Source organism: Mesoplodon bidens (assembly GCF_964165515.1).
Source record: "Mesoplodon bidens genome assembly, chromosome: 5".
Lineage (NCBI taxonomy): Eukaryota > Metazoa > Chordata > Mammalia > Artiodactyla > Ziphiidae > Mesoplodon > Mesoplodon bidens.
In genome coordinates this window covers 76408830-76434275 of record NC_138161.1, presented here as the reverse complement: position 1 = coordinate 76434275, position 25446 = coordinate 76408830, and the positions used below count along the sequence as shown (strand labels likewise).

The window sequence follows — 25446 nt, the reverse complement described above, 5'->3', positions numbered from 1 at the left end:
GGCTAATGTGCCACAGCTAGCCGGCAGGGAGTCCGGGAAAACTCTGGAGCTGCCGGAGAGGCAAGAGACTTTTTCTTCCCTCTTGGTTTCCTGGTGCGTGAGGAGAGGGGATTAAGAGCGCTGCTTAAAGGGGCTCCACAGACGGGCACGAGTCACGACTGAAAGCGCGGAGCCCAGTGACAGGCGTGGGACGCTGGGGCTGCTGCTGCCGCCGCCAAGAAGCCTGTGTGCGAGCGCAGGTCACTGTCCACACTGCCCTTCCGGGAGCCTGTGCAGCCCGCCACTGCCGGGGTCCCGGGATCCAGGGGCGGCTTCCCTGGGAGAACGCACGGCGCGCCTCGGGCTGGTGCAACGTCACGCCGAACTCTGCCGCTGCAGGCTCGCCCCGCACTCCGTGCCCCTCCCTCCCGCCCGGCCTGAGTGAGCCAGAGTCCCCGAAGCGGCTGCTCCTTTAACCCTGTCCTGTCTGAGCGAAGAACAGATGCCCTCCGGCGACCTACACGCAGAGGCAGGGCCAAATCCAAAGCTGAGACCCAGGAGCTGTGAGAACAAAGAAGAGAAAGGGAAACCTCTCCCAGCAGCCTCAGAAGCAGCGGATTAAAGCTCCACAATCAACTTGATGTACCCTGCATCTGTGGAATACATGAATAGACAACAAATCATCCCAAATTGAGGAGCCAGGAGTCAGTGCTGTGCCTCTGAGGTGGGAGAGCCAACTTCAGGACACTGGTCCACAAGAGACCTCCCAGCTCCACATAATATCAAACGGCGAAAATCTTCCAGAGATCTCCATCTCAACACCAGCACCCAGCTTCACTCAACGACCAGCAAGCTACAGTGCTGGACACCCTATGCCAAACAACTAGCAAGACAGGAACACAACGCCACCCATTAGCAGAGAGGTGGCCTAAAATCATAAAAAGTCCGCAGACACCCCAAAACACACCACCAGACGTGGACCTGCCCACCAGAAAGACAAGATCCAGCCTCATTCACCAGAACACAGGCACTAGTACCTTCCACCAGGAAGCCTACACAACCCACTAAACCAACCTTAGCCACTGGGGACAGACACCAAAAACAACGGGAACTACGAACCTGCAGCCTGCAAAAAGGAGACCCCAAACACAGTAACATAAGCAAAATGAGAAGACAGAAAAACACACAGCAGGAGAAGGAGCAAGATAAAAACCCACCAGACCTAACAAATGAAGAGGTAATAGGCAGTCTACCTGAAAAAGAATTCAGAATGATGATGGTAAAGATAATCCAAGATTCTATTTCCCAGATCCAAAATCTTGGAAATAGAATAGACAAAATGCAAGAAACAGTTAACAAGGACCTAGAAGAACTAAAGATGAATCAAGCATCGATTAAAAACACAATACATGAAATAAAAAATACTCTAGATGGGATCAATAGCAGAATAACTGAGGCAGAAGAACGGATAAGTGAGGTGGAAGATAAAAGAGTGGAAATAACTGCTGCAGAGCAAAATAAAGAAAAAAGAATGAAAAGAACAGAGGACAGTCTCAGAGACCTCTGGGACAACATTAAACGCACCAACATTCGAATTATAGGGGTTCCAGAAGAAGAAGAGAAAAAGAAAGGGACTGAGAAAATATTTGAAGAGATTATAGTTGAAAACTTCCCTAATATGGGAAAGGAAATAGTTAATCAAGTCCAGGAAGCACAGAGAGTCCCATACAGAATAAATCCAAGGAGAAATACGCCAAGACACATATTAATCAAACTGTCAAAAATTAAACACAAAGAAATCATATTAAAAGCAGCAAGGCAAAAACAACAAATAACACACAAGGGAATCCCCATCAGGATAACAGCTGATCTCTCAGCAGAAACTCTACAAGCCAGAAGGGAGTGGCAGGACATAATTAAAGTGATGAAGGAGAAAAACCTGCAACCAAGCTTACTCTACCGAGCAAGGATCTCATTCAGATTTGATGGAGAAATTAAAACGTTTACAGACAAGCAAAAGCTGAGAGAGTTCAGCACCACCAAACCAGCTTTACAACAAATGCTAAAGGAACTTCTCTAGGCAAGAAACACAATAGAAGGAAAAGACCTACAATAACGAACCCAAAACAAGAAAATGGGAACAGGAACATACATATCGATAATTACCTTAAATGTAAATGGACTAAATGCTCCCACCAAAAGACACAGATTGGCTGAATGGATACAAAAACAAGACCCATATATATGCTGTCTACAAGAGACCCACTTCAGACCTAGAGACACATACAGACTGAAAGTAAGGGGATGGAAAAAGATATTCCATGCAAATGGAAACCAAAAGAAAGCTGGAGTAGCAATTCTCATATCAGACAAAATAGACTTTAAAATAAAGACTACTAGAAGAGACAAAGAAGGACACTACATAATGATCAAGGGATCGATCCAAGAAGAAGATATAACAATTGTAAATATTTATGCACCCAACATAGGAGCACCTCAATACATAAGGCAAATACTAACAGCCATAAAAGGAGAAATCGACAGTAACACAATCATAGTAGGGGACTTTAACACCCCACTTTCACCAATGGACAGATCTTCCAAAATGAAAATAAATAAGGAAACACAAGCTTTAAATGATACATTAAACAAGATGGACTTAATTGATATTTACAGGACATTCCATCCAAAACCAACAGAATACACATTTTTCTCAAGTGCTCACGGAATATTCTCCAGGGTAGATCATATATTGGGTCACAAATCAAGCCTTGGTAAATTTAAGAAAATTGAAATTGTATCAAGTATCTTTTCTGACCACAATGCTATGAGACTAGATATCAATTACAGGAAAAGAGCTGTAAAAAATACAAACACATGGAGGCTAAACAATACACTACTTAATAACGAAGTGATCACTGAAGAAATCAAAGAGGAAATTAAAAAATACCTAGAAACAAATGACAATGGAGACACGACGACCCAAAACCTATGGGATGCAGCAAAAGCAGTTCTAAGAGGGAAGTTTATAGCAATACAATCCCACCTTAAGAAACAGGAAACATCTCGAATAAACAACCTAACCTTGCACCTAAAGCAATTAGAGAAAGAAGAACAAAAACATCCCAAAGTTAGCAGAAGGAAAGAAATCATAAAAATCAGATCAGAAATAAATGAAAAAGAAATGAAGGAAACGATAGCAAAGATCAATAAAACTAAAAGCTGGTTCTTTGAGAAGATAAACAAAATTGATAAACCATTAGCCAGACTCATCAAGAAAAGAAGGGAGAAGACTCAAATCAATAGAATTAGAAATGAAAAAGGAGAAGTAACAACTGACACTGCAGAAATACAAAAGATCATGAGAGATTACTACAAGCAACTCTATGCCCATAAAATGGACAACTTGGAAGAGATGGACAAATTCTTAGAAATGCACAACCTGCCAAGACTGACTCAGGAAGAAATAGAAAATATGAATAGACCAATCACAAGCACTGAAATTGAAACTGTGATTAAAAATCTTCCATCAAACAAAAGCCCAGGACCAGATGGCTTCACAGGCGAATTCTATCAAACATTTAGAGAAGAGCTAACTCCCATCCTTCTCAAACTCTTCCAAACAATATCAGAGGAAGGAACACTCCCAAACTCATTCTACGAGGCCATCATCACCTTGATACCAAAACCAGGCAAGGATGTCACAAAGAAAGAAAACTACAGGCCAATATCACTGATGAACATAGATGCAAAAATCCTCAACAAAATACTAGCAAACAGAATCCAACAGCACATTAAAAGGATCATACACCATGATCAAGTGGGGTTTATTCCAGGAATGCAAGGATTCTTCAATATACGCAAATCAATCAATGTGATACACCATATTAACAAGTTGAAGGAGAAAAACCATATGATCATCTCAATAGATGCAGAGAAAGCTTTCGACAAAATTCAACATCCATTTATGATAAAAACCCTGCAGAAAGTAGGCATAGAGGGAACTTTCCTCAACATAATAAAGGCCATATATGACAAACCCACAGCCAACATTGTCCTCAATGGTGAAAAACTGAAACCATTTCCACTAAGATCAGGAACAAGACAAGGCTGCCCACTCTCACCACTCTTATTCAACGTAGTTTTGGAAGTTTTAGCCACAGCAATCAGAGAAGAAAAGGAAATAAAAGGAATCCAAATTGGAAAAGAAGAAGTAAAGCTGTCACTGTTTGCAGATGACATGATACTATACATAGAGAATCCTAAAGATGCTACCGAAAAACTACTAGAACTAATCAATGAATTTGGTAAAGTAGCAGGATACAAAATTAATGTACAGAAATCTCTGGCATTCCTGTACACTAATGATGAAAAATCTGAAAATGAAATCAAGAAAACACTCCCATTTACCATTGCAACAAAAAGAATAAAATATCTAGGAATAAACCTACGTAAGGAGACAAAAGACCTGTATGCGGAAAATTATAAGACACTGATGAAAGAAATTAAAGATGATACAAATAGATGGAGAGATATACCATGCTCCTGGATTGGAAGAATCAATATTGTGAAAATGACTCTACTACCCAAAGCAATCTACAGATTCAATGCAATCCCTATCAAACTACCACTGGCATTTTTCACAGAACTAGAACAAAAAATTTCAAAATTTGTTTGGAAAAACAAAAGACCCCGAATAGCCAAAGCAATCTTGAGAACGAAAAACGGAGCTGGAGGAATCAGGCTCCCTGACTTCAGACTATACTACAAAGCTACAGTAATCAAGACAGTGTGGTACTGGCATAAAAACAGAAAGATAGATCAGTGGATCAGGATAGAAAGCCCAGAGATAAACCCACGCACATATGGCCAACTTATCTTTGATAAAGGAGGCAGGAATGTACAGTGGAGAAAGGACAGCCTCTTCAATAAGTGGTGCTGGGAAAACTGGACAGGGACATGTAAAAGTTTGAGATTAGATCATTCCCTAACACCATACACAAAAATAAGCTCAAAATGGATTAAAGACTTAAATGTAAGGCCAGACACTATCAAACTCTTAGAGGAAAACATAGGTAGAACACTCTATGACATAAATCACAGCAAGATCCTTTTGGACCCACCTCCTAGAGAAATGGAAATAAAAACAAAGATAAACAAATGGGACCTAATGAAACTTCAAAGCTTTTGCACAGCAAAGGAAACCATAAACAAGACCAAAAGACAACCCTCAGAATGGGAGAAAATATTTGCAAATGAAGCAACTGACAAAGGATTAATCTCCAAAATTTATAAACAGCTCATGCAGCTCAATAGCAAAAAAACAAACAACCCAATCCAAAAATGGGCAGAAGACTTAAATAGCCATTTCTCCAAAGAAGATATACAGACTGCCAACAAACACATGAAAGAATGCTCAACATCATTCATCATTAGAGAAATGCAAATCAAAACTACAATGAGATATCATCTCACACCAGTCAGAATGGCCATCATCAAGAAATCTAGAAACAATAAATGCTGGAGAGGGTGTGGAGAAAAGGGAACACTCTTGCACTGCTGGTGGGAATGTGTATTGGTACAGCCACTATGGAGAACAGTATGGAGGTTCCTTAAAAAACTACAAATAGAACTACCATATGACCCAGCAATCCCACTACTAGGCATATACCCTGAGAAAACCATAATTCAAAAAGAGACATGTACCAAAATGTTCATTGCAGCTCTATTCACAATAGCCCGGAGCTGGAAACAACCTAAGTGTCCATCATCGGATGAATGGATAAAGAAGATGTGGCACATATATACAATGGAATATTACTCAGCCATAAAAAGAAACGAAGCTGAGCTATTTGTAATGAGGTGGATAGACCTAGAGTCTGTCATACAGAGTGAAGTAAGTCAGAAAGAGAAAGACAAATACCGTATGCTAACACATATATACGGAATTTAAAAAAAGAATGTCATGAAGAACCTAGGGGTAAAACGGGAATAAAGACACAGACCTACTTGAGAATGGACTTGTGGATATGGGGAGGGGGAAGGGTAAGCTGTGACAAAGCAAAAGAGAGGCATGGACATATATACACTACCAAACGTAAGGTAGATAGATAGTGGGAAGCAGCCGCAGAGCACAGGAAGATCAGCTCGGTGCTTTGTGACCGCCTGGAGGGGTGGGATGGGGAGGGTGGGAGGGAGGGAGATGCATGAGGGAAGGGATGTGGGAACAGATGTATATGTATGACTGATTCACTTTGTTATAAAGCAGAAACTAATTTAAAAAATTAAAAAAAAAAATAATAATAATTTGCATTTCTATATACTAACAATGAGCAATCTGAAAAGGAAATTAAGAAAACAATCCCACTTACAGTAACATTAAAAAAAAAAATTTAGGAATAAACTTAACCAAGGAAGCAGAAGTCTTAATACTGTTAAACCTTCGCAGGAGTCCATACTACCAAAGCTATCTACAGATTCAAAGCAATTCCTATCAAGACCCAAATGGCATTTTTTGCAGAAACAGGAAAAAAAAAAACTCTGAAATTGATATGGAATCTCAAAGGACCAAAGTAGCCAAAACAATCTTGAGAAGGAACAAGACTGGAGGCCTCATACTTCCTGATTTCAAAATATATTACAAAGCTACAGTAATCAAAGTAAGATATATGCATACAGACAGACATATAGACGAAGAGAACAGAAAAGAGAGCCCAAAAATAACCCTTGTGTATATGGTAAAATAATCTTCAACAATGGTGACAAGACTACACAATGGAGAAATGAGAGCCTTTTCAACAAATGTTGGGAAAACTGTATATTCACTTGCGAAAGAATGAAGGTGGACCCTTTTCTTAACACCATATATAAATATTAACTCAAATGGATTAAAGAGCTAAGCATACCTAAAACTATAAAACTCCTAGAAGAAAGGGTAAAAGCATCATGACATTGAAATGGTCAATTATTGCTTGCATATGGCACCAAAAGCACTGGTTTAAAAGAAAAATTAGATAAATGGGACTACATCAAACCTTAAAACTTCTGTACAGGAAACAATCAACAGAGTAAAAAGACAATCTATCAAATAGTAGAAAATATCTCCAAACCATAGCTCAGGTAAGGGGTTAATATACAGAATATATTTTAAAATCCCTACAACTCATAAACAAAAAAACAAATAACCAGATTAAAAATTGGTAAAAAAAAAACTCAAATAAACATTTCTCCAAAGAAGATGTATAAATGGCTGACAGGAATATGAAAAGATTCTCAACATTACTAAATCAACAGCAGAATGCAAATCAAAAACAAAGATACCACATTATACCTGTTAGGATGTGACTATCAAAAAAAAAGAAAAATTAAGTGTTGGCAAGTATGTGAAGAAATTGGAACCCTTGTGCACTGTTGGCTAGATTGTAAAATAGTGCAAGCAGCTATGCAAACAGTATGGAGGTTCCTCAAAAAATTAAAAATAGAACTACCATAGGGATTCAGCAATCCCACTTCTGAATATATAACCAAAAAGAACTGAAAGCAGGATATTGAAGAAATATTTGCACACCCATCTGCACTGCAGCATTATTCACTATATCCAAGATGTGGAAACAATTTAAGTGTCCATCAATGGATAAACACATAAAGAAAATGTGGTATATACAAAAATGGAATAATATTCAGCCTTGAAAAAGATGGAAATCCTGTCCTGTGTTATAATATAGATGAAACTTGGGACATTATGCAAAGTGAAATAAGAAAATAAAAAAAGACAAAACACTGCATGATCCCACTTATATATGAGTTGTCTGATGCAATCAAACTCATAGAAACAAAGTAGAATGGTGATTGCCAAGACAGGGGAGGAGGGGGAAACTGGGAGTTGTTGTTCCAAGGGTTTAGAATTTCTGTCACAGAAGATGAAAGAGTTCTAGAAATCTTCTGTACAACAGTGTGCATACAGATAACAATACTAAAATATACCTTGAAAATTTGTTTAAAATTATAATTTATGTGTTTTTTACAATTAAAAAAATCATTTGAATGCACCATAGATATAAACAAAAAAGCTAAAATTATAAATGCAAATTAAAACCATGAAATGGCACTACAAGCCCCCCACTTTGGCTAAAATTAATAAGACTAACACACCAAGTGTGGGTGAATCTGTAAGTAACTGGAACTCATATACATTTTTGGTGGGAATATAAAATGATACAGCCATAAAACATCATTTGGAAAGCTATTTTTTTTCTTATAAAACTAAAACAGACACCTACACAATGACTCAGAAGTTCCATTACTAGATTTTCACTTAAGAGAAATGAATATAGATATCCACAAAAAAGACGTGTAAAAGAAATGTTTGTAGTAGCTTTATTCATAATAGCCCAACCCAGAAATAGCCCAGGAGTCCATAACAAGAAAAAAATCAACTGTGGTAGTTCACTACTAGCAATAAACAGGAATGAAGTAATGATACGTACATCAAAGCATTATGCTTACTGTAAGAAGCCACACGTAAAATATCACTACTATGTAAAATACCACTACTATGTGATTATATATACATAAAATTCTAGAAAAAAAGTAACATATCCATACAATAGAATACTATTCAACAATAAAAAGGAATGAACTACTGACATACACAACAACATGAATGAATCTCAAAATGTATCATGCTGAATAAAAATTTTTAACACTCATGAAAACTAATCTACAGTAGAAAAAAAGTCAAAACAGTGGTTACCTCTAAGGAGAATGTAAGCAAGAATTAATTGTCAAAAATTATAAGGGAACTTTCTGGGGTAATGGTAATATATTTTGGAAGGTATATACATGCATCAAAACACAGCAAGTGTATGCTTAGAATTTGTGCATTTCAATGTATATAAATTTTGCCTCAAAGAAAAATGTCAAAGTTTTGTTTTCAAAAGGAAAAATTTAGGGACTTCCCTGGTGGCATGGTGGTTAAGAATCCACCTGCCAATGCAGGAGACACAGGTTTGATCCCTGGTCTGGGAAGATCCCACATGCTGCAGAGCAACTAAGCCCTTGTGCCACAACTACTGAGCCTGTGCTCTAGAGCCCACAAGCCACAACTACTGAAGCCTGTGCACCTAGAGCCTGTGCTCCACAACAAGAGAAGCCACCGCAATGAGAAGTCCGTGCACTGCAACAACGAGTAGCCCTGCTCGCCACAACTACAGAAAAGCCCGTACGCGGCAATAAGACCCAACACAGCCAAATATAAATAAGTAAATAATTTTTTTTTAAAAAGAAAAATTTATAAAGGAATACTGAACTCTACTTACTCATAAGTATGCAGAAGTATTTAAGGGGAAACCCTACTGATGCCTGAAACTGGAAATGCATCAAAAAATTAGGATAAATTAATGGATAGTGAGAGAAATAGATAAATGGATAGATATGTGATAAAGTAAATAAAATGGTAATGGTAATATCTAGGTGGTGGATATATGGGTCTTCACTATAAAACTCAATTTTGCTGTATGCTTGAAATTTCTCATAAAAATATGTTGAAATAAACTAAGGGATATATTTAAAGCAGTGATTAAAAGAACATCCATACACTTAAACACTCTTATCAATAGAAATGAAATACAAATATAAATAAATTAGCAGCTCAAAACACTTGAAAAAGAATAATAAAGTACACCAAAGAAAGCACAAAGCAGAAAAGAAGGATAAAAGCAGAAATTAATAAGGTAGAAAATGGAGAAAAAGATCTAAATAATAAATCAAAATGATTTCTTTTAAATTAACAAAATAGATAATCAACCATCCAACTTAATAAAGCAAAGGAGAAAGCATAGGTAAACAACATAATAAATGACAAGAGAAAAATAAGCATTGAAACAGAAGAAAAAAAGTTTAAACCATAAGAAACTACTTTGCAGACTTATAGGCAAATAAATTTCAAAATATAGATTAAATAGGTAATATACTAGAAAAATAGTTTACCAAAATTAAACCTATGAGAAATATAAAGTTTAAATTGACCAATTTCTGTTGAAGAAACAAAGTTATCAATGCACCATTCAACAAAAAAAGCACCAGGCCCAGATGGTTTCACAAATCTACCAAAACTCTGAATACCAGACAATCCCAATGCTCCACAAATAGTTCCAGAGCATTAAAAATGAAGGAAAACTTACCAAATCTTTGTATGAAGCAAGAATAATGATAAGAGAATAACTGATAAACATGATGTAAAAAAAATACCAACATCACGTATGACTATAAAAGTACTAAACTTAAAAATTAGTGAACAGAATCCCACATCAAGAAAATACTACACCAAGACCAATTGAGATTTATTCCAGAAAAGCAAGATTAGTTCCTTAATAGATCTAAGGGAAAAAAACAAAACAAAACTTGATTCTATCCACAGATGATGAAAAAGCCTTCAACAAAATTCAATATCCATTCCTGGAAAAAAAACAAAAACAAAGTGATAGATCCTCTCTTAACATAACAAAATATATATACTGTAGCCCCAGAGCCAGTATATTTCTTCATAAGGAAACACTAGGAGCTTTTATACTAAAATCAGGAAAAAGACAAGGATATATATCACCTCCACTGGTATTCAATATTTTATTGGAAGTAAAAGCCAATGCAATTAGATGAGAGAAAGCAAACAGAAGAATAAAAATTGGAAAAGAAGTAAAACTATTTCTATTTGCAGACAACATGATAGTGTATCTGATAAGCCATAGAGAATCAATGCTAAAACTCAAGCAATAACAGAATTGAGTAAGGCATCAGGGTATAAAATTAACATAATCCATACTACCAAACATAATATACATATTCAATGCAATCTCTATCAAAATTCCAATGGCATTTTCACAGAATTAGAACAAACAATCCTAAAATTTGTATGGACCACAAAAGACACCAAACAGCCAAAACAATCTTGAGAAAAAAGAAAAAGCTGGAGGAATCATGCTTCCTGATTTCAATCTATATTACAAAGCATTCAAAACAATATGGTTTCGGCATAAAAACAGACACATAGATCAATGGAACAGATTAGAGAGCTCAGAAATAAACCCATGTGCATATCATCAATTAATTTACATCAAAGAAGTCAAGACTACAATGAGGAAATACTCTCTTCAATAAATGGTGTTGAGAAAGCTGGATAGTTATGTGTAAAAGAATGAAACTGGGCCACTATCTTACACCATACACAAAAATGAACTCAAAATGGATTTAAGACTTAAACATAAGACCTGAAACCACAAAACTCCTAGAATAAAACATAGGGGAAAATATTCTTGACATAAGTCTTGGCAATGATTTTTGGGAATAGACAACAAAAGCAAAAATCAACAAATATGGCTACATTAAATGAAAAGGTTTCTGCACAGCAAAGGAAGCTATCAATAAAATGAAAAGACAATGTACTGAATGGGAGAAGATATGTGTAAATCACATACCTAATAACAAATTAATATCCAAAATACAGATGACTCTTGAAGAACTCAGGGGTTGGGGTATCAACTCCTCCCTCCCCGCCACAGTCAAAAATCCTCATGTAACTTTCAACCCTCCACATCCCCAGATCCACATCCACAGATTCAACCAAACTCAACAGTGTAGTACCGCAGTACATATGTATTGGGAAAAAATGACGTATAAGTGGACCCTTGCAGTTCAAACCGGTGTTGTTCAAGGGTCAACTGTATATAAGAAACTCATACGGTGCTTGCTTCAGCAGCACATATACTAAAACTGGAATGATACAGAGAAGACTAGCATGGTCTCTGCACAAGGATGACACGCAAATTCGTGAAGCGTTCCGTATTTTTACAGTACTACAAAGCTACAGTAATCAAAGCAGTATGGTATTGGGACAAAAACAGGCATATGGATCAATGGAACAGAATAGAGAGCCCAGAAATAAACCCACACACCTACAGTCAATTAATCTTCAACAACGGAGGCAAGAATATAAAATGGGAAAAAGACAGTCTCTTCAGCAAGTAGTGCTGGGAAAGCTGGACAGCTGCATGTAAGTCAATGAAGTTAGAACACGCCCTCACAACATGCACAGAAAAAAAAAAAAAACTCAAAATGGCTTAAAGACTTAAACACAGACATGATACCATAAAACTCCTAGAAAAGAGCACAGGCAAAACATTCTCTGACATAAATTATACCAATGTTTTCTTAGGGCAGTCTCCTAAGGTAGTAGAAATAAACAAATGGAACCTAATCAAACTTACAAGCTTTTGCACGGCAAAGGAAACCATTAAAGAAAAAAAAAAGAAAAGAAAAGACAACCTACTGAATGGGAGAAAATATCTGCAAATGATGCGACAGACAAGGGCCTAATCTCCAAAGTATACAAACAGCTCATACAACAACAAAACAAACAACCCAATCAAAAAATGGGCAGAAGACCTTAATAGACATTTCTCCAAATAAGACATACAGATGGCCAGTAGGCACATGAAAAGATGCTCAACATCACTCATTATTAGAGAAATGCCAATCAAAACTACAGTGAGGTACCACCTCACACCAGTCAGAATGGCCATCATTAAAAAGTCTACAAATAACAAATATTGAAGAGGGTGTGGAGAAAAGCTAACCTTCCTACACTGCTGGTGGGAATGTAAGTTGGTACAGCCACTATGGAAAACAGTGTGAAGGTTCCTCAGAAAACTAAAAATAGAATTACCATATGATTCAGCAATCCAACTCCTGGGAATATACCCAGACTAAACTACAATTCAAAAAGACACATGCGCCCCTATGTTCATAGCAGCACTGTTCACAATAGCCAAGACATGGAAACTACCTAAATGTCCATCAACAGATGAATGGATAAAGAAGATGTGGTACATGTATACAATGGAATACTACTCAGTCATAAAAAGAATGAAATAATGCCATTTGCAGCAACATGGATGCAACTAGAGATTATCATACTAAGTAAAGTAAGTCAGAAAGAGAAAGACAAATACTGTATGATATCATGTATATGTGGAATCTAGAATATGGCACAAATGAAACTCTCTGCAAAACAGAAGCAGACTCATAGAGAACAGACTTGTGATTGCCAAAGGGGAGGTGGGGAGGGAGAAGAATGGGTTGGGAGTTTGGGGTTGGTAGATGCAAACTATTACATTTAGAATGGATAAACAACAAAGTCCTAATGTATAGCACAGGAAACTATACTCAATATCCTGTGATAAACCATAATGGAAAAGAATATAAAAAAAAGCATGTCTATATGAGTATAAACTGAGTCACTCTGCTGTACAGCAGAGATTGGCACAGCATTGTAAATCAACTATACTTCAATTTAAAAAAAAAGAGGGGGAAAAAAAGAAAAAAAAAAACTCATATAACTCAATAGCAAAAAACAAGCAATCCAATTAAAAAAGGGACAGAAGATCTGGACAAAGAGTTTTCAAAAGAAGACATACAATGCAATCCCTATCAAAATACACATGACATTTTTCACACAACTAGAACAAATAATTCTAAAATTTGTATGGAAACACAAAAGACACCAAAGAGCCAAAATAATTTTGAGAAAGAAGAACAAAGAAGAAGGTATTACGCTCCCTGCTTTCAAACTGTACTACAAAGCAAAAGTAACCAAAATAGTATGGTACTAGCAAAAAAACAGACACATAGCTCAATGGAACAGTATACACAGCCCAGAAATGAACCCACGCTTAACATGGGTAATTAATCTACAACAAAGAAGGTAAGAACATACAATAGGGAAAACACAATCTCTTCAATAAATGGTGCTAGGAAAACTGGACAATTACATGCAAAAGAATCAAACTGGACTCCTTTTTCACACCATACACAAACATACACTCAAAATAGATTAAAGACTTAAATTTAAGATTTGAAACCATACAACTTTTAGAAGAAAATGGCAGTATGCTCTTCGACATTGGTCTTAGCAATATTTTTTGGACACGTCTCCTTAAGCAAGGGAAACAAAAGCAAAAATAAACAAATGGGACTATATCAAACCAAAAAGCTTTTGCATAGTGAAGGAAACTATCAACAAAACCAAAAGGCAGCCTACTGAATGGCAGAAGATATTTGCAAATGATATATCTGATAATGGGTTAATATCCAAAATATACAATGAACTCATACAACTCAACATCAAAAAAACAAATAACCGATTATAAAATGAGCTGAGGACCTGAACATTTTTCCAAAGAAAACATACAGATGACCAAGAGCCACATGACAAGATGTTCAACATCACTAATCATGAGGAAAATGCAAATTAGAACAACAATGAGATATCACCTCACACCTGTCAGAATGGCTATTATCAAAAAGACAACAAATAACAAGTGTTAGCAAAGATGTAGAGAAAAGGGAACCTTTGTGCACTGTTGGTGGGAATGTAAATTGATACAGGCACTATGGGAAATGGTATGGAGGTTCCTCAAAAAAATTAAAAATAGAACTACCATACAATCCAGCAATTCCACTTTTGGGTATTTTCCCAAGAAAACAAAAACACTAATTTAAAAAGATATATGCACCCCTTTGTTCACTGCAGCATTATTTACAATAGCCAACATGGAAGCAACCTAAGTGTCCATGGATAAATGAATGAATAAAGATGTCATACATATATATAATGGACTACCCCTTAGCCATAAAAAAGAATGAAATCTTGCCATTTGTAACAACCTGGACCTAAAGGGTATTATGCTAAGTGAAATAAGTCAGACCGAAAAAGACAAATTCCATACGATTTCACTTATATGTGAAATCTAAAAAACAAAACAAATGAACAGACATAACAAAACAGAAACAGATTCACATACAACCAACCCTCTGATGCTTGCTGGGGGAGAGGGTTGTGGGGGATGAGTGAAATAGGTGAGGGAGATTAACAGGAACAAACTTCCAGTTACAAAATAAGTCAAGGAACTATAACAGTACAGCATAAGAAATATAATCAGTAATACTGTTATAACTTTGTATGGTGACAGACCTAGACTTACTGTGGTGATCATTTTGTATAAAATGTATAAAATGATATAACACATAAAAATATCACTATGTTTTACACTTGAAACTAATATAATATTGTAAGTCAATTATACTTCAATTAAAATAAAACTAGTCATAATTAGTAAAAAATAAATAAATTTCAATTAAAAAATAAAATAAAATAAAAAATAAAAATGACATTCTGTCACTAAGGCTGTGAGGAAACAGAACTCTCTTACATTACTGAGAGGAATTCAGCAATTTCCAACAAAATTACAAACTTATTTACCTTTTGATTCAGCAATCCCACTTCTAGGAATTTCCCCTGAAGATACACCTCCAACAATACAAAAATAATCAAGCACCAGGTTATTCATGACAGCTTTTTAGTAACTGTAAAATTTTGGCACTGTCTTTAAGGTCCATACCTAGGAAACTGGCTAAACAAATCATGATACATTCACACAATGAAGTACAATAAGCAGCTATAAAAAATGAGTAAGAGTACTATTAATTGATATAGTGATTTCCAAGATATATTAGTAAATAGAAAAAGCAAAGTTCAAAGAGTATCTATAGTATGCCATAGATATAACCACTACTTTGTTTAAAAAGAAACGGAGGAAAGCTAAAACACAAACTAATAGGATTAGTTCTAGGAGGTGGTTAGGAAAAGGATAGAAGGTATAAAGGGGCACGATATCTCCGTGCACACCTTTTATAGTGCTGTCTTTTGGAACCATGTTAATGTTTCACATACTAAAATAAAGGCTGGGGGGACCAAAAAGTAAATACAATTTAAAAACTTAGGGGATAAAAAAACTTTAAATGAAATATAAACAGAAACAAATGAACCTAACTCTTCAAAGAAACTAACCATAATAAAGTGGAGAGGAGAACCAAATACCCCAGAGTAAAGATAAAAAGAACCATAAAAAATATGTGACTCTGTAAGTTTGTTTTTCAAAGTGGTACATATCAGCGATTTTGTAACTACTTTCTGTGTATCCTAGAATTGAGGAAAAAAGTAAATATACTGTGAATAATAGTAGGTTTCTTACTGTTGTAAAAGGAAGTGACATGATACATGTCACAACTTGAGTACTTCAAGAAGAATATAGAAACTATACTAAAAAGCATAATCATCAAATTACTCTATAACTTATCCACGGAACTTGCAGCAACTTCACACATTTGATTTCCCTCCTTCTGCCATCCCTCAAAACATGCTTCATCTTGTTTTTTAGACATGTAACAACAAAGTTTTGTGAAAGTATTTGACTTTGCATGACTGAAATCACTCTTTGCTATTAAAAAGCACAGAGATCATTAACAACATACCTGTAAATTTAGAATCACATAGTACTTTTTCTTTGAAAAACTCACTACAGTTAACCCTTGAACAACATGGGTTTGAACTGTGAGGGTCCATTTATACGTGGATTTTTTTTCAATAAATACTGCAGTACTGAACTTATGGTTACCAGGGAAAAGGTGGGGGGAAGGGATAGTTAGGAAGTTTGGGACTGACATGTACACACTGCTATATTTAAAATGGATAACCAACAAGGACCTACTGTATAGCACAGGAAACTCTGCTCGATGTTATATAACAACCTAAATGGGAAAAGAATTTGAGAAAGAACAGATACATGTAGATGTATAACTGAATCACTTTGCTGTACACCTGAAACTAACACAACGTTGTCCATCAACTATACTCCAAGGGCTTCCCTGGTGGAGCAGTGGTTAAGAATCCACCTGCCAATGCAGGGGACACAGGTTCAAGCTCTGGTTTGGGAAGATCCCACATGCCGCGGAGCAACTAGGCCCGTGAGCCACAATTACTGAGCCTGTGCATCTGGAGCCTGTGCTCCACAACAAGAGAGGTCGCGATAGTGAAAGGCCCACGCAGGGCGATGAAGAGTGGCCCCCGCTTGCCGCAACCAGAGAAAGCCCTTGCACAGAAACGAAGACCCAACACAGCCAAAAATAAATAAATAAAATTTTTTAAAAAAGAATCCACCTGCCAATGCAGGGGACACGGGTTCAAGCCCTGGTCCGGGAATATCCCACATGCCATGGAGCAACTAAGCCCGTGCACTACAACTACTGAGTCTGCGCTCTACAGCCCGTGAGCCACAACTACTGAGCCCACGTGACACAACTACTGAAGCCCGCACACCTAGAGCCCATGCTGTTCAACAAAAGCCACCAATATGAGAAGCCCACACACAGCAACGAAGAGTATCCCCTGCTCGCCACAACTAGAGAAAGCCCGCTCACAACAATGAAGACCCAATGCAGCCAAAAATAAAATTAATAAACAAAAAAATAAAAAAATAAAACTATACTCCAATGTAAAATAAAAACTTAAAAAAAGGGATGTCCCTGGTGGTGCAGTGTTAAGAATCCGCCTGCCAGTGCAGGGGACATTGGTTCGAGCACTGGTCCGGGAAGATCCCACATGCCATGGAGCAAATAAGCCCGTGCACCACAACTATTGAGCCTATGCTCTAGAGCATGCAAGTGACAACTACTGAGCATGTGAGCATGCGAGCCACAACTACTGAAGCCCACGTGCCTAGAGCCCGTGCTCTGCAACAAGAGAAGCCGCAGCAACAAGAAGCCCGCGAACCACGTGAACAGTAGCCCCCGCTCTCCGCAACTAGAGAAAGACCACACACAATAACGAAGACCCAACACAGCCATAAATAAATAAATAAATAAATAAATAAATAAAAACTTTAAAGAAAATACGACAATACTACACGATCCACAGTTGGTTGGATATGTAGATGCGGAACCGTGGATACGGAAGGCCAACTATGGGACCTGAGAATCCTCAGATTTGGGTACCTGCAGCAGGTCCTGGAATCAATCCCCTGCACATATTAAGGAACGAATGTACTTACAACTTCTTTATTTAAATTAAAGTCTTAATTAACTAAACTGTTCAAAGAATGAGTTGTTCAATTTTCTTCTTAAACCAAGATTAACCTAGAAACTCTTTAGTTTGAACATTTTGAAGAATAAATTCCTAAAATACATTACCAAAATAATGTTGTGTATAAAACATGGATAAAGTATTTTCTCAAAATTTAGGACTTTTCAGTGTCTCCAGATTATTTAGTTATTGCAGTTAAATGCAGAAGTGTCGATGCAAGAGGCTGAGAAGTTGCTGTTTTGAATAAACCTCTGAACTTGCTTCCTCATATACAAAATGAAGGTATTACCCTGCATGACAGCCTGACAGTTACAAAACTCAAAACATTTAGTAAAATGCATGTGTGCTGGATAATTTGTTGCTGACTAGATGTCCACTGCCATTCCTTTTAAAGTCTTCCTTGCACTGCAAAAGAGAAGAAATTAACGTCTCCAGATTCCCCTCTGGAGGAAGTAATAGGTAGATACTTGGGTAGAGAAGCAGCTTCCTGGTAAGTAGTTTCTTGAGAACCACACACTTTGGTGCTACAAACCCAGAGTTCTTAAGATTTCCAGTGACTTCTAAGAAAAGAAGCAGCTTCCACGCTTAGGCTAAAATAATCAGTGATAGCTTCCCTAATTCCCTGAGCTCCTCCAAAGGTTACATAAGCCTTTAATTCCCCATCTTAAAACCCTGATGCTTGGAATTGAGTGACTTGTATTTTCCTAATCAAAATGTCATTGACTTATAGAGTGTGTACGAAAATACTCTACAAAATGTAAAAGACCATACAAAAGCATGGATTATTATTTCCACTCTCACTGACAGGAAATTTTCAACTGAAGTTGTTTTCTGGTAATCAGCTTCTACAAGCAAGGCATTATGTTAGATACCAAGAGATTGCCCTGCAAGAGTTTACAATATATGAGAATAACAAAAACATATTATTCATAATGTAACTGTTACAAATCAGGAATCAACTGTGATGGTGGGTCAGAGAAAGGATGGATTAAATTTGACTTGGGAGTGGAAAGGTAAAAATCAAAAAAGGATTTAAGGAAGAAGAAAATTAGAGATTAAATAGAACTGAACACTAAAGGGTAGGAAAACCTCTCAAAGTAGAGATAATATAAGAAACTGGAAGAAAGAGCATGCTCAAAGAAACAAAGCTAGCAACTCAGAGACATAGATGGAGAACAAAAGGAATGTAACACAGAATGGCTTGCATGTATGTTGTGTGTACAAAGGAGAGGAGGCTGAGGCCAAATAATACAAGGCCAGAAAATTTAAACATTTAGACTTACTCCTATTATCCAACTTCAGATTCAGAGAGATTTATAGAATTTTATGCCCAGATAATAAAATCAGGCTGCTAATTTACCCCCACAACTAGAGCCTAACAGAATGAAAAACTAAACAGAGAAAAGAAACTGATCTTCCTAAAATGCTGTTTTTATCCGAGCACTCTTCTTCTCAAAAACCTTCAATAACTTCTGAATACCTGCTTCTATCAAGTCTCTCCATACCATGGTCCCCATCCGATTCAACCATATTTTCTAGCATTATCCAAAACATACAACCCTCACCAGATAGGCTATGCTCTGTATTATTTGCCCTTGAGCACAGCCAGAAAATGCAGGTGGAGTAACATCACGTCTGCTCAGGCTCCTATAACAAAATACCATAGACTGGGCAGCTTAAACAACAGAAACATATTTCTCACAGAAGTTATAAAGTCAAAGATCAATATGCCAGCTGACTGGTTCCTGATAAGAGCTCTCTTCCTGGCTTATAGATGGCCACTTTTTCACTGTGTCCTCACATGGCCTTTCCTCTGAGTATGTGCTCAAAGAGAGAGAAAGATCTCTCTCTCTCTTCTTATAAGGCCACTAGCCTTATTGGATTAGGACCTCACCCTTTTGACCTTATTTAACTTTAATTACCTCCATAGAGACACTATCTCCAAATACAGTTTCACTGGGGCTTGGGACTTCAATATATGAATTTAGGGGGAACACAAACATTCACTCCATAACACACTGGGTTATTTCTGAGGCTAGACCTTAAGAGATTTTGCAACTTCTGTTCTTCTTGAAATACTTCCTCTATCATGTGAAAAAGCCCAGCCATTCCTACTGGAGGATGAGAAGCCACAGGGAAACTAAGGGACCCCCAGCCAACAGCCAATAGCCAGCACCAAATGCCAGATACTATATGACACCACACTGGACCATCCAGTTTCAGTCAAGCTATCAGATAACTAGAACCACATAAGTGACCCCAGATGAGACTAGCAGAAGAACTGCTAGCTAAGCTCAGTCAAAACTGTAAATTACGAAAAAAGAAATGATTATTGCTTTAAGTCACTAAATTTGGGGACAGTGTGTTACAAAGCAAGAAATATCTGATATGGCATACCTTCTTGTTCTGCTTTTTGACCTAGACCTCTGAACTCTATAGGATTTCCCTCGACCCCTTGAACGACTTCGACTTCGTTTTCTTCTAGAGCCATAAGAAGAGCTACTGCTCGATCGATGCCTGCGCCTGAAATAAAATATAATCAAATATTACTTGCCTCCCAAATATTATCAGATACTAATATGGTATGAGAACTATACCAGTTTGTATCTTCCCATCTACAAAGAATAGACAAAGGATGAAGACCCATGCACTGGGCCTGGGGGAAAACAAAACAAAACAAAACCCTTTGGGGGTTGAGACTCATAAATATATAACCACAAAGAGAAAAGTGTTTTATCCAGAAAAATTAAAAGCACAGAAACATACGAACTCTAAAGAATGTTACTCTCACTACTACATAAGTAAAATTATGAAAGTCACCTTCTATCATAAGAATGTGAGCGAGGCTGAAGATCTCTGGACCAAGATCTTGACTTTGACCTTGATTTCCTTCCACCTCTCTTTCGGCTGTATGTTCTACTATCTGAAGAACTACTTGAAGAAGACCGTCTACGGTGTTTCTTTTTTCTCTTGCTTCTGCTTTCTTCTTCAGTATCAGATGACCGGCGTCCCATTTCTACAGGTTTAAATTCAAAGAAAATTATTTCTAACATAATGGCACAATGGATGAAATTCAATACAGGAATTTTTTTAACTATGTAAAAATTCAAGGGCTTCCCTGGTGGCGCAGTGGTTGAGAGTCCGCCTGCCGATGCAGGGGACACAGGTTCGTGCCCCGGTCCGGGAAGATCCCACAGAGCGGAGCGGCTGGGCCCGTGAGCCACGGCCGCTGAGCCTGCGCATCCGGAGCCTGTGCTCCGCAATGGGAGAGGCCACAACAGTGAGAGGCCCACATACCGCAAAAAAAAAAAAAAAAAAAAAAAAATTTAACTGTCTTACTTAAAGTAAAATTTTAAATGTACAAGTCTTCTTAACAAGACGAGAAACAGCTCTAGTACAGTCTTCTAGCTCTATCAGTTAACTGTTTTTACAATTTATGAACAATGTAAACTTGTCCTAAATTTTTTCAATGTTTCCTAAAAAGAGTCAGCCCTGAGGACAGTTCATTATAACAATTTCCTCATAATTTAAGTTGCATTTATTGTTAATTATATGATATTTGGTTTAGGGATCAACTTCCTATATTCTCATATTTCCCTAAAGATAAAAGATATTTTACTATCTTTTAGAGTTACATTTTTCTAACTGAAAATTCTAAAATTTTAAATGGATAAGACCTCACTGGAGGACTTCCCTGGTGGCACAGTGGTTAAGACTCCATGCTACCAATTCAGGGGGCCCAGGTTCAATCCCTGTTCCAGGAACTAGATCCCACATGCATGCTGCAACTAAGAATTAGCATGCCACAACTAAGAATCAGCATGCCACAACTAAGGAGCCAGCGAGCAACAACTAAGGAGCCCGTGAGCTGCAACTAAGGAGTTTGCCTGCCACAACTAAGAAGCCTGCCTCCCACAACTAAGACCGATGCAACCAAATAAATAAATATATTAAAAAAAAAAGACCTCATTAACCATCAACAATGTACAAACTGGGACTTCCCTGGTGGTGCAGTGGTTAAGAATCCGCCTGCCAATGAAGGGGACACGGGTTTGAGCCCTGGTCCGGAAAGATCCCTCATGTGACAGAGCAACTAAGCCCGTGCACCAAAACTACTGAGCCTGCGCTCTAGAGCCCGTGAGCCACAACTACTGAGACCGCATGCCACAACTACTGAAGTCTGCGCACCTAGAGACCGTGCTCCACAACAGAAGAAGCCACTGCAATGAGAAGCCTGCGCGCCGCAACAGAGAGTAGCCCTCACTTGCTGCAACGAGAGAAAGCCCACGCACAGCAACGAAGACCCAACGCAGCCAAAGATAAATAAATAAAAGTTAAATAAATTTTTTAAAAAACCAAACTGAATCAACGTCACTTGTGAAATTTGAGGGAGGAAATGTTAAATAATGTACCAAAGTTGATGAAGTACTGTTAACTAAAGTACCAAAAATGAAGTCAACTCTTTACACTACTATCTATATAAAGTGGTAATATAATCCTTCCAGAAAGCAATTAAGCAATTTAAATAAAGAGTCATAAAAATGTTGCTGGGCTTCCCTGGTGGCGCAGTGGTTGAGGGTCCGGTCTGCCAATGCAGGGGACACAGGTTCGTGCCCCGGTCCGGGAAGATCCCACATGCCGCGGAGCGGCTGGGCCCGTGAGCCATGGCCGCTGAGCCTGCGCGTCCGGAGCCTGTGCTCCACAACGGGAGAGGCCACAACAGTGAGAGGGCCGCGTACCGAAAAAAAAAAAAAAAATGTTGCTGCTTTTCTGACAAAGCAATCCTATTTCTAGGAATATATCTGGAAAGTTTTTCTTAAAAGATATATTCATGAAGATATTCATTATAGCATTATTTAAAACTGCATGTACAGAGACTATAATTTAAGAAACTATGTATAAATAAGTAAGAGCAAAAATGAAGACAACTGATAATATTTAAGTGAGGAAACTGGGTAAATTTTCTCTTTTTTAATTATATTCTATATGGCTATGGTATATTTGTATATTTGGTATACAAAAGAAAAAAATTACAGAAATAGAATATAAGGTTTTTATATTTAGGCATTAACTTAGCTTATAAGAAGCTTACTTGTCTTACTTTTAAGTTATATTTTCATACACAATTTTATTTTTTTACTAAAATATTAGCTATCTTTCAATGTCACATAAAAGCAAGATCCATCTTATATAATAGTTAGGATAAATAGTTCATGGATCAGATAAACAAAAATCTCACACTTTCCTTTAATATTTACTCAAATTAAGTTAAATATCATTACTCTAAAGAAAGCAATACGGGCTTCCCTGGTGGCGCAGTGGTTGAGAGTCCGCCTGCCGATGCAGGGGACACGGGTTCGTGCCCCGGTCTGGGAAGATCCCACATGCCGCAGAGCGGCTGGGCCCGTGAGCCATGGCCGTTGAGCCTGCGCGTCCGGAGCCTGTGCTCCGCAACGGGAGAGGCCACAACAGTGAGAGGCCCACATACTGCAAAAAAAAAAAAAAAAAGCAATACATTAAATTACAACTTTGCTTTCAGAACCAGGTGAGCCATCACTTCCCTGACTGTAATGCAATACAAGTTGAAAAATCACTATTATAACTCATTCAAGACTTAAAGCTATTTACCTGGAGCCAGAATTAGACTTTAAATATAGTTCTGAACCTCAAAGTTGTCCACATTTCTAACATTTCACAGTTCAACAAAACAATGGGAAAACTTGGTTTTGAAATGTTCAGTAAATCACTAGCATATCTAAGCCAGTTTCCTCATTGAAAACAAAAGTGCACTGCATATAAGATCACCATGATCCTTTCCAGCTTTCAAAATACTATGATTAGGAAATCCTACATATACATATAGTATATATGTACATATATACATATATATATTTAAATGTGTGTATATAATATCCATTTACATATTTATATCCATATATCTATTATATACCATATGTAACCACATATCTCTGTGTGTGTGTATTTTCATTAAGAAATTTGTACATAATTGAGTAATAGTGATCATTTAACTGTTCTTATTTCCTATCTCTTTCTTTCTTTCTTGGTTTCACCTTTAAACAGTTAAGAATTTTCTTTACCCACAAATAACCATATAAATTAAGATGAGTTTTTATTTATTATCTGGTTTAACAAATACTAAAATTAGAGTAAAAGATAAAAAAGCATAAATGCACAAGGATAAAGAGACCAGAGGAGAAAACAACAGGAACAGTAGACAAGATATGTCAACAAATTTTTAGTAAATGAAAAACAGATGCAGGATTTAGAGCTAAGAAAGCTGAACATCAAGCAACTGCAGAGAGTTCCAACAGGAGAAAAGCCAATTCACATAGCAAAAATCAGAAAGGATCAGGAATTCGAGACACCAGATACCACAGCAGGCACAATGAGACACAGAACTAAAAAACAAGGGAATTGGTTGAAAGCCTGTAAAAGAAGTAATCTCCCAGGTCCCCCCTGCCATCCAACACAGATAAGTGACTACTATTCCCCAATCCCAGCAGGAGAGGTGGTTTATTTTGGAAAAATGATGAAACAGTGAAGCACCAGGTCCAGGGCAGAGTAAAAGAGGGCAGAGAGATGCTCAGCTAAAAGTTAAAGGGATTAAGTGAAAGTCTACAATCTAACAGTAAATACTATAGCCCTTTGCGTGCTTGGATCCAAGAATTCAGATATAGGATTCTTTTCTCCAAAAACTAAACAGTACCTGGAAGAAGATATATAAGTATTATGAAAGTATTATAACCAAGCCCAAACCTTGAACACAGTAAACTTTTTCTTTTTTTTTTTTTTGGCCACGCCATGCAGCTTGTGGGATCTTAGTTCCCCGACCAGGGATTGAACCCAGGCACCTGGCAGTGAGAGCAAGAAGTCCTAACCACTGGACCACCAGGGAATTCCCCACAGTAAACTTTTTTTCTACAAACTTTTTTTGTTAACTTTTTAGTAATTATACAACAAAAGAAAATCAATCATGTGATGAAAGACTTCATCATGAGAGACAGAAGCCAAACAGAAAAAAAAAAAAGCAACTCATAGTAAACCAGGAACATGCCAGAAAATGTTTAAAAAATCAGTTAATATCCTCAGAAATATATGAGAAGATGATCCAGCAAACAAGAATAGGAGGTACATCCACAGAACAGGAGAGAAAGCTTAAATTTTTTTTTTTTTTTTTTTTTTTTTTTTTTTGCGACACGAGGGCCTCTCACTGTTGTGGCCTCTCCCGTTGCGAAGCACAGGCTCCAGACGCGCAGGCTCAGCAGCCATGGCTCACGGGCCTAGCCGCTCCGCGGCATGTGGGATCTTCCCGGACCGGGGCACGAACCTGTGTCCCCTGCATCGGCAGGCAGACTCTTAACCACTGCATCACCAGGGAAGCCCAAAGCTTAAAATTTAAACAAATGATAATTTCTAAGAAATTCAATAGGCTTAGAAGATACTATCAAAGCACTCATGAAAAGTAAAAAAATAAA

The 25446-nt window shown here is 37.4% G+C and overlaps 1 protein-coding gene across 4 annotated transcripts in view; it reads right to left on the bottom strand.

Annotated features, from left to right (window-relative positions):
* The window catches only part of RSRC1 (arginine and serine rich coiled-coil 1), a 457004-nt gene that overhangs the window by 425749 nt on the left and 5809 nt on the right, over positions 1-25446 (bottom strand). For all 4 annotated transcript variants that reach the window (XM_081234542.1, XM_081234541.1, XM_081234540.1 and 1 more), the window contains 2 exons: positions 20771-20966; positions 20348-20473 (listed from right to left, as the gene is read on the bottom strand). In XM_081234542.1, the coding sequence (XP_081090668.1) occupies positions 20348-20473; positions 20771-20964 (320 nt within the window). In that variant the 5' untranslated portion in view covers positions 20965-20966. The remainder of the gene's footprint in view (positions 1-20347; positions 20474-20770; positions 20967-25446) is intronic.